This window comes from Drosophila sulfurigaster, chromosome 2L, assembly GCF_023558435.1.
Source record: "Drosophila sulfurigaster albostrigata strain 15112-1811.04 chromosome 2L, ASM2355843v2, whole genome shotgun sequence".
Classification (NCBI taxonomy): Eukaryota; Metazoa; Arthropoda; class Insecta; order Diptera; family Drosophilidae; genus Drosophila; species Drosophila sulfurigaster.
Genome location: NC_084881.1, coordinates 25442639 through 25456207, shown reverse-complemented (window position 1 = coordinate 25456207; position 13569 = coordinate 25442639). Strand labels below are relative to the sequence as shown.

The 13569-nt window shown below is 41.4% G+C and overlaps 6 protein-coding genes across 9 annotated transcripts in view; 4 read left to right on the top strand and 2 right to left on the bottom strand.

Annotated features, from left to right (window-relative positions):
• The first annotated feature begins 1726 nt into the window (after nucleotides 1–1726).
• LOC133837659 (uncharacterized) lies at nucleotides 1727–2922 on the top strand. The gene has a single exon (XM_062268537.1). The coding sequence runs from the start codon at nucleotides 1727–1729 to the stop codon at nucleotides 2690–2692; it is 966 nt and encodes a 321-aa protein (XP_062124521.1). The 3' UTR covers nucleotides 2693–2922.
• On the bottom strand, nucleotides 2713–4446 carry LOC133837830 (alpha-ketoglutarate-dependent dioxygenase alkB homolog 6). 3 transcript variants are annotated; one of them, XR_009893890.1, is made up of 3 exons: nucleotides 4138–4446; nucleotides 2882–4072; nucleotides 2713–2820 (listed from the first exon to the last, which is right to left on the bottom strand). XR_009893890.1 is itself a non-coding variant. In XM_062268796.1 (2 exons), exons 1-2 carry the CDS (start codon nucleotides 4165–4167, stop codon nucleotides 3428–3430), a joined length of 675 nt encoding a protein of 224 aa, XP_062124780.1. In that variant the 5' UTR covers nucleotides 4168–4446; the 3' UTR covers nucleotides 2713–3427. The 3 variants fall into 3 exon arrangements, 1 of the variants encoding a protein (XP_062124780.1); XR_009893875.1 differs by having other exon boundaries at nucleotides 2886–4072; XM_062268796.1 differs by having other exon boundaries at nucleotides 2713–4072.
• A 275-nt stretch (nucleotides 4447–4721) lies between these two features.
• On the top strand, nucleotides 4722–5654 carry LOC133837982 (deoxyuridine 5'-triphosphate nucleotidohydrolase). The gene is made up of 2 exons (XM_062268935.1): nucleotides 4722–4836; nucleotides 4929–5654. The coding sequence occupies exon 2, from the start codon at nucleotides 4940–4942 to the stop codon at nucleotides 5471–5473; it is 534 nt and encodes a 177-aa protein (XP_062124919.1). The 5' UTR covers nucleotides 4722–4836; nucleotides 4929–4939; the 3' UTR covers nucleotides 5474–5654.
• A 1494-nt stretch (nucleotides 5655–7148) lies between these two features.
• LOC133838061 (platelet binding protein GspB) overlaps nucleotides 7149–13569 on the bottom strand; it is a 73152-nt gene continuing 66731 nt past the window's right edge. Inside the window, 1 exon segment of the mRNA XM_062269053.1 lies at nucleotides 7149–7797. Within this exon segment, the coding sequence (XP_062125037.1) occupies nucleotides 7309–7797 (489 nt within the window). The 3' untranslated portion in view covers nucleotides 7149–7308.
• On the top strand, nucleotides 9342–10188 carry LOC133837750 (accessory gland protein Acp32CD). The gene has a single exon (XM_062268642.1). It carries the CDS (start codon nucleotides 9365–9367, stop codon nucleotides 10103–10105), a length of 741 nt encoding a protein of 246 aa, XP_062124626.1. The 5' UTR covers nucleotides 9342–9364; the 3' UTR covers nucleotides 10106–10188.
• LOC133850273 (uncharacterized) lies at nucleotides 10802–12949 on the top strand. 2 transcript variants are annotated; one of them, XM_062286322.1, is made up of 3 exons: nucleotides 11224–11371; nucleotides 11440–11945; nucleotides 12004–12949. In XM_062286322.1, the coding sequence occupies exons 2-3, from the start codon at nucleotides 11458–11460 to the stop codon at nucleotides 12353–12355; spliced, it is 840 nt and encodes a 279-aa protein (XP_062142306.1). In that variant the 5' UTR covers nucleotides 11224–11371; nucleotides 11440–11457; the 3' UTR covers nucleotides 12356–12949. The 2 variants fall into 2 exon arrangements, with proteins under 2 accessions (XP_062142304.1, XP_062142306.1); XM_062286320.1 differs by having other exon boundaries at nucleotides 10802–11945.

Sequence of the window (13569 nt, the reverse complement as noted above, 5' to 3'; positions counted from 1 at the left end):
CCAAGTCCTTTAAAAATCCGTTAAGATTTGGCCGAGATATACGCATCTTTCGTTACAGGATATTCCTTATTCTGCAGTTGTTGTTGTAATTGCTTTGTTGTTGTTGTTTTTGTTGCAGGGGTACATGTTGTTGTTGTAGCAGTAGTTGTTGTTGTAGTTGGCAAGCGAGCGCCACGAGCCCCTGAAAACAGCCAAAATACCAGCTGAAGTACCAGGCGAACAGAAATAGCAGCAGGCAGAAAAACTCAGTTTGGCGCCAATTCAAAACTTGAGTGAGAATGTGACCATTGAGTGCAATTGCAGTGAGCGCAGCTGCAGTTTGAATGCGACTGCAGTTTGAGAGCAACTGCAGTTTATGAGCAACTGGAAGTTTTAGAGCAACTGTGTTTGAGAGCCACAGTTACTCTAAAACTTTAATGTGGCGCAAAATTTAAATTTCAGCCTCCTGCTATTTCTGTTGGCCTGGTACTTCAGCTGGTATTTTGGCTGTTTTCAGGGGCTCGTGGTGCTCGCTTGCCAACTACAACAACAACAACTACTGCTACAACAACCACTAGTACATCTACAACAACTACAACAACAACAAGGCAAGTACAACAACTGCAGAATAAGCAATATCCTGTAACGAAAAATGCGTATATCTCAGCCAAATTTTAACGGATTTTCAAAAATTAAATTTTTTTCGGTTCATAAGGATGCACCCTATCAATTGGCATCGAAGAATGCGAGCAAATTGTTGAATGAATGTTTTTTTATTTAAATTACATGCGTATTTTATTTTAAAGACCCAACGTCACACATAAATTTGCGTTTTTCTATATATGTAATATGTTTCATCTAAACGTTAATAAATGAATGGTATTCATTCACAAAAATATTATAATAACTAATAATCAGTTTTTCATATACAGTAGTTTTCGCTGTTCTTGTCATAATATACATTTATTGTTCCTCGTCTATACTTGTTTTATTTAGGTGTTCAGATATTCGTCTATTCAAAGCTCTGAAAATAATCGAAGTTATTTAAAAGGTATTGTTTAATAAAAATAAAACCTACATTTTTCAAGTGTGCCCTAATTCCTAGAAGATGGCAAACCCTGGCCCATTTATGAATTTGAAGGAAATGATCAAAATGCTGTTAAAAAAGGAGTCCCAACGTAGTCGTTATAAAAACATGATGATGCGTCGAAAGATTGCTCTTGCTCGTGCTCGGCTATTGAAAGAAAGAATCTTTTATGCAGTCCCTCGATGTATGTATTTCCGATATCCTCTCGCCTATAAATTATATATAATTTTGTGTGTGTGTTTGCATGTTGTGTGCGACGCTCGATAGCCAAAAAATCAAGCAAGCAGCGCAGCCAATCCAATGATCGGCAGAGACCAAAATAAAGTGTACATCGGCCACATCGAGATGGTGTCCCAAGTGCGCAGCAAGAAGTGCTCTGCCAGCGTCGTTGCAGCGACGCGTCGCCAATTGATAAAAGATAAAAATAAAGAGTAGTATTCAAGAAATTTGTATTGCACGTCTTATTCGTAGCGTTCGCTGTCGCTTTCGCTGATGTATGTAGTTGCGGTTGCCGTTGCGGTTTCTGTGCGCTGCTTGATCTCGATCTCGATCGCATTTGCTTGTAAATTCTTGAGACGAACGCGCGACACGCGTGCATTGAACGTTGAACGTTTCCACAGGGCGATTACATAAATCCCGCATATACATAAATCGCATAAAATGCAGAAAACGCTCAAAAAGGAGCTCAGCTTCTCGCTGGACACATTGGAGCGCTATCGGGCCAAGTACGGACGCAGCGCCTCACTGGACACAAATGGCCACAGCAGCAGTACACAGACGGAACACAGTCTGCCACAGACAACAGCAACAGCTGCGTCAACTCCAGCCAAAGTGCGATCGCCTCCGCCGTCGTTGTTCAAGGCATATTCGCCGCCAAAGATGACCAAACTGCAAGAGCTCCAGCAGAAGAAGGAGGCGTATATGCGAGCCCGTGAACACGAGCGTGAAATGGAGCAACTGCAGCGTGCCGACAAGAAATCCAGTCTAAGCAGCAGCAGCAGTGCCAGCCTGGATGCCACAAAGTCCAACAGCAGCAGCACAGCCAACACATCAAGCACTGCCACAAATGGCAGCAGCAGCAACGGCAACAGCTCGACAACTGATGCCAAGGGAAGCGTCTCCTCCTCCGCTGCAGCTGTGGCTGTGAGCAAAACAGCAGCGGGTTACAGCAACTGGAGCAGCAATCATACAACACTTAGCTCGCAGCCTTGGTGTGCGATCAGTGATCTCATGTATTTCTGCGACAAATACGAGTTCAAGACGCTCAGCACACGTGACCTGAAGACACATCAGGAGATTGTTGGCGAGGTGCGTGCTCTGTTATGCGGCAAAGCGCCATTTGATCAACGCACACGCTTTCCGGGTAACATTCACGATCCGGAGAATCTCTGGGTGTGCATTGGACGCTGCGCCAGCGTTGAATATCATCTGCAGCGCATCATTAGCATCTTTCGCAAACCGTTGAATCAATTGACGCCGGATAAACAGCGCGCGGTGCGTCAGAACTTTCATCTGGCGGTGAGTGAGCTGCGTCTGGACATCTCGGCGCGGATCAGTGAGGTGCGTCTGTATGATCGTTTGGTGTTTGAGCGCGAATTTCGACTGGAGTGGCAGGAGGAATCCTAGAAGATGAGCAAGCAGCACAATTTGCGGGAGGGAATCGAATCACAAGAACATGGACAAACAATTTATTTGACATCAACAGTTTTTTCTTTGGTTAATTGCTATTTGTCTTTTTTGGTTTCTGTGGTGCGCTGTGGAAAATGATTACAAAAATACACATCAAGGATTTACATAAATACGCATACAACATACATACATGATTGGAGTGTGTGGTCCTTTGGAAGTTTTTGTGTGTAGCTTCAGCTCGATCACAAAAATCAATACACAAACTGTGTGTGTGTGTGTGAATCGCGCTTAACAAATTGTATATTAAGTGTATACATCTCTAAATATATAAATATATATATTGCTTTCAAATAACTAAATTAATTATGCAATTGCTGAAGCACAAACAATCTAGTAATGTGCACATCTAATTGCTTCGACATCTGTTTTTTCAGTTTCAGTTTCAATTGCTATTTCAGTTACCAAAAATAAAGCACTTGGTGGGCAATGTTGATACAATACTTTTGCTTTGCAATAAGCCAACAATCTTTTGCATTATGAAACGTTGCTCAGTGCGTAGTAAAGTGTGCGTTGTGTGTGCTTAAATGCTTAAATTACTAGCGGAAGATTTCACATATGGTTAACATATATCTATAGAGTATATAACTTGTAGTTTCAGTGGGCTTCGTACAATCGCAACGCTTGTGCAGTTGGTTAACAAAAATAATTAATAACAACTCATGGGTGAACAGTCTAATAGAATTTCAGTTTCATCTTGCTGGTCTTGGGCACATTGCGTATGGTCAACGAGATGCGTGGCGTTCGTCGCACCAGATGATCCCCAATCTTGTAGGTATTCTCGCACAGATCATAGTTGCAGATGCGATCACATAGCGTATCCTCGTTAATCTCACTGATGGCATGCATATAGTCGCTATATAGCGTATCCTTCAGTATCAGCAAACTGCGTGGCTCCAGCAACAGTTTGAAAAGCACTTCTCGGGAAGCGTCGCTGTCACCGGTTTCCATTTGACGTTTAGTGAACTCCAGCACTGTGTGGGCGCCACATGAAATTGTCGATATAATGGGATAGAATAGCGGACCATCGGTGTGCGGCAAGATGCCCTGACCGGGCAGATATTCGTTCACCAGCACATGATTCGCATTCTGCGACTCAAAGATACCCAGATTGTTTACCTTGTCCACATAGTTCTGCAGCCAGTCAGGTATCTCTTCGGCTATCATTCCGTTGGGATGCGGCACCCCACCATAATTGACCAGGCGGCGATTCAACAGCTGTGTCCAGCGTGGCTTCGGTGTGCGCTCAATGTGACTCAATATCGACTGCTCCTGATCCGAGGTAATAAAATTTGGAATGTACATCACGGTGGCTGGGCACTGCAAAGTGGAATAAATGTGATTGCATTCCAGAGTCGTCAAAATGATAGAGAACACTGACTTACCTTGCGCACCTCAAAATCTGTGAAATCCATGTTGTGGCCTTAAACAAAATTTGCAATTATTGCAAATCAATAGACGATGCCTTCTCTTTTCCGGTTTCCTGTTGTTGCTGTTCTGTTGCAAAATCGAAGCATTAATGTTACACTTCTTTAAAACACTGATTTGTTTCTGGCAAACATCACCAACGAATTATTAATATTAATACACTCATTAATTGAAGTAATTATTATTTTACAAGAAATTAGATTTCTTAAAAAAGAGCAAGCTTTCTTAAAGCTGTCCTTATTTGTTGGTGTGTGACCATAAGCAACATTTCCAAATACATGTTACAAGCACATTTTATATACCAAAATACTACGATAAATGCCAATTGGTATCACTTTCAAACCGAAAAAGCTCTTCGTCTACATTTAATTATTTTTATACCACAAAATTATTATTGAGCAGTTTAGGATCTCATTATGCTGTTATTTACAAATTATAAAATATAATTTTCGCACTGATTTTCCATTTCACCAAAATATATCACATTGAACGCAAAATGAGCAGCAGCAACTACGCAAAAATGCTCAACTTAACGAAACAAACACGACTATCGTTCTCAGTGTGACCATTGCGAGTAGAAACGCAACAGCTGCTCCAATTCGCGCCAAATTGCCGGCGTCTTTTGCAAATTTTCATTATTCGCGCATCAATTTTAGGTAGAGCCACAAGGCCGCTCCGCAAATTCGGAATTATTAATTAACTTGCAATTTATTACATATGTCTTCGCCCGTTGTTGACAACACACCAGCTGCCAAAAAGATGAAACTCGACAGCAAATGTGTATTGCGCTTCGCCAAGCTCACCGAACACGCACTCGAACCCGTACGTGGCTCGGAGCGTGCTGCTGGACTCGATCTACGCAGTGCCTACGACTTGGTGGTGCCGGCTCGTGGCAAAGCCATTGTCAAGACGGATCTGCAGGTCCAAGTGCCGGAGGGCTCCTATGGCCGTGTGGCGCCACGCTCTGGCTTGGCTGTGAAGAACTTCATCGACGTGGGAGCCGGCGTTGTGGATGAGGACTATCGCGGCAATCTGGGTGTTGTGCTGTTCAATCACTCGGATGCCGATTTCGAGGTGAAGCGTGGTGATCGCATTGCCCAATTCATTTGCGAACGCATCTTCTATCCCGAGCTGGAGCAGGTCGACAAACTAGAGGACACAGTGCGTGGCGAGGGTGGCTTTGGCTCAACCGGTGTCAAGGAGCTGCCAAAGGAGGAGGCTAAGAAGCAGGAGGAGGAGCCAAAGAAGCAGGAGAATGGCCAGGAGAACGGTGACAAAGCCGTTCCGGCCTAGAGAGGGGAAACGATACGCTAAAAGTGCCACAACAACTAAATCCATAGCCATTAAGTTTAATCATTGTCATAGAACTAAGAAGAAGTTATCCATCCAAAATGTCATTAATTCCATTATCATCTCAGTTTTAAAGTATAAACAATAAAATGTCGAAATATGTACGTATTATGAATATCATAAAGATTTACTCTAAATCATTTGTACTATAAAACAGGGGCAACAGCTGTAACTGGACTTGAAGAAGTGTTGATTATGACTGAATTGAATGATGTTATATAGAACGTTGAGCATAGGATTGTACTTACTGGAAGTGCATTGAATGAATGCACTTGGGGCAGGTCAAGTTTTGTTTGAGGTGGCGGAACGAGTTGCGAATTATGAGAGCAACACAAAGAACACTCTTAATCAGGTGGTTGCGTGTCTGAGGTGCATAAGTGCATCCACACACACACAGTAGTATATCGCATAGATATATGCGGATTTTAATACGATTAAATTCAATGACTCCAATTTGTAATTAGACGTTGAAGTGCGCTCGCTGCGTGCTTTTAATTGGCCTGCAGTCAGTAGTTAGTCCATCCTTGGTTGCCTTTTGGCGCAACGGTTACGCTCGACCCGACTGGAGGTCAGTTCGGCTTTATAGCCCACTACTTGGCTAACAACTGCAACAGTTGGAATAATTGGTTAACGTATATTTGCTTGTGTGAAAAATAGCTATATATTTGTTTATAAAATATAAATCATTTCTTTTCTTGTCTTGTCTAAAACATTACATTTTGATTTGTTAAGTTTCCAGTTGCAGTTGTCTAGATTATACATAATATATAATTATTAACTATAACGTAATGTATATATGTAATTAAATAAAACAATATGTACAATGCATTTGCTGTTTTTTCTCTTTTTTGTTTTTGTTTGTTGTCTTCAAGTCTTGGAGCTCTTAAATTTCTAACTTTGTTTTGTTTTGTTTTTTGTTTTTCATCTTTCTTCCCTAGGATTTATTTTTGAATTTCGAATTTGGAATTCCAATATGCAATGGCCGCAAAAATTATTATTATGATTATTTAAAACAATGCAAACATTTCAAAAGTATACTCATTATTAAACGTAAACATACAAAATAATATTAAATAAAGATTAAAATAAAAAATACAAATAATAATAAATAGCCTTTTCTTTGCTAAACAAATAAGGAAATCAAGTGTGTGGAAAAATTTGAAATTTGTCGCTTTAAGTTCTCCGAATCGTCACTAAATCATAATTGTAATAGTAATAATAATAATAATAATAATAATAATATGTATATATATTACTGACTAGCAGTTATAAACGAAATTTGCAAATATGTTAAAATAAATATAATAGACAGTTGTAATTAAGTACGTAATCGTTATTGTTTGTTTTGTTGTAATTGTAAATGTAATTCATCATTAAAAAAAACTCACTTGTAATTGACTAATTCCTCGTTCAATTGATTAATTGGTAATTGATTGTTTAAATGTTTATAACTTTAAGTGTTATTTTCTGTTTTTCTTGTGTTTTTTTTCGTTCATGCAAATGGAAGACTTTGCGATTGTTGTTGTTGTTGCTGCTGCTTAAAGTTTACAACTTTAGCAATTATTATTTGAAATTAATTTAAATTAACTTTAACGTATTTTTAATTAACATATGTCTGTGTTTTTGTTGTTGTGTTGTGTGTTGTGTTTTAACTTCATTTGAAAGCTCTTTTGGTACAACATTTGCAGTTGAAATGCAATTTGTTAGCATGCATAAATCTAATTAAATTAATTATTATTGTTGTTTTCTGCATTAATTTGCGCGATTGTGACACAAAACTAGCTGGCAGCATCCTTGTTGCTGTTGTTGTTGCTGTTGTAAATGTTGCTGTTGCTGTCGGCAGCATCAAAGCTGCAGGGCAACATTGTTGCAGCAACATCGTTGGACATGTTGCTGGGCCCATTGCAGTTATCTGTTGCCGTGTTGCTGCTGTTGCTGTTGTTGCTGCTACTGTTCAACAAACTGCCGCTGCTGCAACTAGTTACAGTTGTTGTTGTTGTTGCTGCTGGTGTCGTTGTCGTTATGTTGCTGCTGGTTGTTGTTGCCACTGCTGCTGATGTTGTTGATGTTGTGCCTCCCGTTTGCAGCGCCAACATCTGTTGCGCCTGCGCAACGCACGCAACACACGGACACGGCCCGCCCAATTTCTTCGCCAATATGGAGCGCAGCTTCAATGCCGGCCCCAGTTTCATGCCCAGCGAGCTAACCAAATGATCCTCGGTTAGCAGCGGCAAGCCCGTGCCATCTATGCTCTGATCACGAAAGTGCTGCAAGACAGACAGAGAGAGAGAAAGGGAAGGGGAAATGATTAGTTCGAGTGGGATAGAGACCGATCCAAGGAGGAGGCCGGGAATTAGTTATGTTGCTGCTGCTGTTGCTGCTGCTTGGTTGCTTATAAAATTTATGCATCCAGCATGACCAACTTGCAACTTGCAACGGAGGGCGTCTGTTCTCTGTGCTTCTGTGTGTGTGTGTGTGTGTGTGTCTGATTAATGCGCAGCTTTTAAAATTGTTAATGAAAAACGATTTTTAGCCGCTGTTGCAGTCAACAGAGTCCAAAGAGTCGCCTCTGTGGCCGCAGTAGCATTTTCATATTTGCAACGCACGACGCCAACAGCGATTGAAAGTGGGCTGGCTGTCGGTTGCAACTTGCTGCCTGCTGCCTGCTGCACGTTGCTTGTTGCTTGCTATTGGCAGCAATGCTGTTCCCCTCCACATGAGATTTCTATTATAGATTGGCCCTGATTGAATTCCATGGCCGTGGCCGAGGCTTGCAACCTGTTTGTGCTGCCTTTACCTGCTTGCCACTGCTTCGCTTGTCTGCCAACTGAATTGCCACTGTGCAGCGATCGAGCAGCAACCTCTGCTCAACTCAACTAAACTCAACTCGGCTGCCGTTTGCCCTCCACATTGATGGCCACACATTGCACTGGCGAAAATACTCCCAAGGTCTGCTGCGATAGCTACGAGTTGAACCCAAAACCCTAAGTCAAAGAGTTCAGCATGTAAACCAATTAACAGTCTGATCATGATCTTACTTTTGATCGCAAGCAAGATTCTTACATAAAAACTGTAACAAAGGCCACTTTTAAATTAAACTTGCAATACTTCAAAAGCTGATTCCGTCTATATACTTAAGACTGCTTGTCCTGACTACTGGTTGAAGTAAGAGCTAGGAGGCTGTAATTTTTACACAAGATAATTCCATAATTTGATCGTGTAATAAGGCTATGTTATCTATTAAAAACAGTCCAATATACTTTCAAATAAATTAAAAATCAGCAAATTCTAATAAGTTGGTAGTTTTTAAAATACCGATCTTAACCTCAAAATGTGGTAAGATTGAGGTTAAGTTTGCATACATCAATGCTCATAACTAAACATGTGATTGAATTTAATTATTAACCATAAAAAATACAACTTTTACTTCTGCATTAACAGCTAAGTCTTAGAAACAGTTAATATACTTCAAAATAAATAAATTGGAGAAATAATAACGGACATAACCTCAAAAATTGCTAAAATTGAGGTTAAGTTAGCATTTAGCAATGCTTTAAAATATAAGCCAACATATGTTTAAACTGAATTATTAACTATACAAAGTACAACTATCAATCACAAATAACTTTGCAACTGCCCTGGTTATTTCTCGCAGTGCAACCTTTATCGGTTGCGCATTTAATGATCACCTCGTTGAAGTTGACCCAATCGAAATTGATTTGTGGGCCGCGAATGCGATTGGATGCGCATTAAGAAAAGAGCACTGGGGCTACATAATATCTATATATAAGAGAGAAAACCGGGCGGCTGCTGTTTCAGAGTCTGCTGAGGATCATGAGGACACGGCTGAGCATACACCTAATACAGATACTCGCCTTTGGCCTGCTGCTCTGCCAGCTGCGGTCTGTGCTGGCCCAGAAGTACTACATGAACTTTGCGTTCAATAACAACAATCCGGATGCCAATGGCGAAGATGGCGAAGATGTCGGTGGGATGGGAAAAAGTGGAGCAGGGAATGGAGCTATGAGGGCTGCATCAGCTGGTGAAGGATCCGAAGGATCTGGCAGCGATGCTAGTGGAAGTGGAAGTGGCAGTGGAAGTACTGCTGATGAAAGCAATGACAGTGATGACAAGGAGAATGGTAATGCTGATGATGACGCCGACGACAGCAAGGGAGATAGCGATGATAGCGAAGCTGACAGTGACGATAAAAAAGCTAGCGACGACGATTCCGATTCCGATGATGACGACGACGACAACGTGCCGGGATTGGATGATGACGACGATGATAGCGACAGCCATGACGCAGCTAATAGACGCATCAAGCTGGCCGAGGAGAACAAGGACAAAGGACCCGACAACGATCACAGCCATCACAGCAGCTATGAGATCAGCATCGATGACAGCTTCGGCGGACGCTACGTTCGCTCCATTTACGAGAGCTCCGAGAGTCACGGACACTCGGGCAGCAATGCTGGCTCCGGGTCTGGAGATGCTCAGGAATCGCAGGACGTTGGAAACGATAAGCGCACATTGTATGGCGCCGATGACTACGAGGAGTTCACAGGGGAATAAAAGGGAGAGGAGGCTCGACTACAATTCAATTATTACAAATTGCTAATAAAAAATATATAATAAATTAAATAAAAACTATGAAAAAGAGCAGTTTATTGATTGAGTGAAGCTTAAATGTGAGCAATTTAAGCACACAGTAAAAGGCACACAGTTGAGAAACCGAGCTAAGTAAGGAAAATTGACAGTAGAGGAAGTGAATGCACTTGTTAAAGTGGGAACAGTTTATAAACTGTAAACAGTTGTGCAGCTCAGAGCGGACAAAGAACTGAGAACAGTTTATGTGCGACAAACAGTTGACAAGATGAGAACAGTGCAGAAACTGTGAACAGTTGACAAGCTGAGGACATATTAGAAACTAACACCACTTAGAAACTGTTTTGTTTTAGGAAGCGGTTTTAATTGATACACAAAATAAAAATAAACAAAAAAGAAGCAGAGTCGAATGTAATTCTCGTATCTTTTAATTTAATAATTAATATTTATTCTAGTTGCAACTACGAACAGAGAGCAGTTTCTGCCATTTACCAGTTTTCTTCAGTTGCGGGTGTCAATATTGTAGCAAGACCTTCGGCTGTTGCAGCTCTTGAAACAGTCATAAACTTTAACGAGTCTGGGGCATAAAAAAGCCAAAAGCGATAGCCAAATCAGCGCTGGTCCAAATGCATCCGCCACAGCTACCGGGCGAGTCTATAAAGCGAGACATCAGCTCATAAGTTGGCCTGCAGTCGAGAGTCGAATGCAGCCACAAGACAATGTTGTTGCTGCATTGCCCCTGGATAGCATTGTTACCCCTGGCTGTGCTGGGACAGACATACTACATTAACTTTGTGTTTAATAACAATCGCTATACAGGACTGAATACCCATGAAGTGATCAGTAGCGAAACTAAGATCGAGAATGAGAGCAAATATCAGAAAGAGAGCGCGAGCAAAAGTCAAATGTCAGCGGAGCAAGAGAAAAACTCTGCAGAGTCGAGATCAAGGGAGCATCATACAAAAAGACCTCAACACAAATCCACCACGAAATCAACAAAACCAAAAACCTCAAGAAATCCGGAGAAAACGACGCATTCATCCCAGGAGCAAGAAGTTGACTGCTCGAAGCTGCCCTCAAACACCGACGAAGAGTGCGTGGAATCCGATCAAGTTGTGGACAGTGAACTAGAGGAAGAAACTGAAGAGAGTGGCGAGCTCACCACTACAACAAGAACAACAACAGCCACCCCCACAACAGCATCCCCGCAGCCAACGGAGTCCACAAGTCAGAGTAAGGAACCGTTTGAGCCATCAGCTACTCCAACTCCGCATCCACCGGAATTTTTTGCTTATCCGCAGGCCGAATGCCACGAAGAAATGAACCTGCACGAACTCTTTGGCATCCAGCTGCTGAGGGATCGAGGATTACCGTCCAAGGTATTGTGTGAGTTCGCCAACAGTTGGGGCGGTCCTTGGCTCCTCATGAATCGCATCGAGTTGCCCACTCGCGTCCACATGCGACATTGGTTCTTTGGCTACATCACCGAGGACTACAAGGACATGAACATCAATCTGTTGGCATTGGCGCACATTATCAATAACATGCGATTGGCCATGCTGATTATTGGCCAAGATAATAACAATCAGTTGGTCTACAATCTATACGATGACTTCGTCATGTCCGGCTTCAACGATCTCTTCATGCTGCGCAAGGCGCATCTCGTCGAGGCGAATACCACGGATCTCATGTTCATCTCGGTGGGCGAGGTGCTCATCTCGGATCCGGGACGCAATCGTTCGTGTCCCTTTCGTGTGCTGGGCGCCTGGTGGGGTCCCAAGTGGGATGAATTTCATCAGGGATTCTGGTAAGTGCCAAAATACTGAAAGTAAATGCTGATATTTTCTATTCTTCTACATTTGCAGTGTATTTCCTGTGGAGCGAGATGTACGACGTCCTGGTTACATAGCCTTCTTCATCAAGCCAAGTCCCTTTGAGGTCAACAATACGGCTTTTTATAGCACGGCTGTGACCACACGTCGACCTTGGGTCACCACGGCAGATCCTCTTTTAATGGCAAAGGCCAACAATAATCGCATTTTGTACAAGAAGCTGAAAGCAGCAGAGTTCTTAGAGAACAAGAAACTAGTTAAGAACGAACTAATACGACGAGAAGCACGCTACAAGTCAATAGAAGAAGTGCGTAGAAATGAAGAGAAAAATCACATAGATGTAGGATTTATAACGACGACAGATCAAGACAAGGCTAAAAGATAGCGAAGACAACTCAAAGTAGTAGTATATAATAAAATACTCATAGGTTTAACAAGTTACAACATGTTCATTAGCATAATTTAAAATAGTAGAAATAGAATAACAAATTGTAAATAAATAAAAAAGGTAAACAAATATATTCAGCTACTCAAAGGGCAGCCAACTTATTAAGGAAATTCCTCAGCTCAATGTTGCTAGACCGTTAGACAACTGGTATACAGGAATTTCAAATGAAACTAAGCAAAAAAACTTGCACTTGCAAAAAGTAAAAGAAAAATACCTTTATTTGTTAAGCTATGTAATTAGCCTTAGGTCGTAGAAACCTCAAAACACAGTTCTTAGGTTGAACAATTGTTTCAGTTAAAGCAAAAGTTCCCACCCATTTCACATAATATCTCTGTCGATACAAAAAGGGAGAAAAACTTAACTTGAATGAACTGAATGCATACCGGAAATTGGTGGCTTTTTGTGTGACTCGAACTTCTACTGTCATAATTCGCTGGTCAACAATAACAATAATGGTAGCTGCAAAGTAACAAACAAAGACAGAGGGGCAGGTATGTGGAGGTTTGATTTGCTGCCTTTGTGGTTACTTTTTTTCGCGTTCTAAATTCTGTTCTAACCAATAATTGACAAGGCAGCGCCGGGGCAACAATAGAAAAACCAACTGACCGTCAACAGTAACAACAACAACGAGCAAAGAGAGCAACGGCTTTAACTAGACGCCAATAACAATACTACCCAAAAGAGATTTGAATGTGCAACTCGGTCTTGACTTTGAACTCCAATTTCAAGTCCAACTCCGATTCCGACTTCAGTTCCAGCTGCACATTTGGAGGCCATGTGTGCCATGTGAAGTCAGCTTCAAGCTGCTGTTGCACGCAATGTAATTGGACTCTGTGGCAGCCTGGGCAATTTACAAAAAAAATGAGAAAAAAATAGAGGAAAGGAAAATATGGAAATATGCAAATCATTTTGGTGCATCAAACAAAAGGCATTCGAACTTGTTAGTTGCTAGAAATGAGCTCAGAGAATGGCCAATGCCTGGATGATTTGACCAGATACAAAACAAAAAAATAGGTTACGCTATCATTCGTTATAACAAGCATAAAAAACCATTTCATAATTGTAGTTAAAATCGACAAGATAAGCCTACTACAAAATGTAAGAAAAATTCTAAATGGGACCAAAATGATTTCACCAGAAATAGTTTATGC

Bases quoted from the DNA above. Each gene is read 5' to 3' on its own strand.
- LOC133837982 (XM_062268935.1), top strand. From the start codon at position 4,940: ATGAAACTCGACAGCAAATGTGTATTGCGCTTCGCCAAGCTCACCGAA.
- LOC133850273 (XM_062286320.1), top strand. From the start codon at position 10,858: ATGTTGTTGCTGCATTGCCCCTGGATAGCATTGTTACCCCTGGCTGTG. The intron at 11,946-12,003 runs GTAAGTGCCAAA...CTACATTTGCAG, and splicing joins GAATTTCATCAGGGATTCTG to TGTATTTCCTGTGGAGCGAG.
- LOC133837659 (XM_062268537.1), top strand. From the start codon at position 1,727: ATGCAGAAAACGCTCAAAAAGGAGCTCAGCTTCTCGCTGGACACATTG.
- LOC133837750 (XM_062268642.1), top strand. From the start codon at position 9,365: ATGAGGACACGGCTGAGCATACACCTAATACAGATACTCGCCTTTGGC.
- LOC133837830 (XM_062268796.1), bottom strand. From the start codon at position 4,167: ATGGATTTCACAGATTTTGAGGTGCGCAAG. The intron at 4,073-4,137 runs GTAAGTCAGTGT...TCCACTTTGCAG, and splicing joins CAGATTTTGAGGTGCGCAAG to TGCCCAGCCACCGTGATGTA.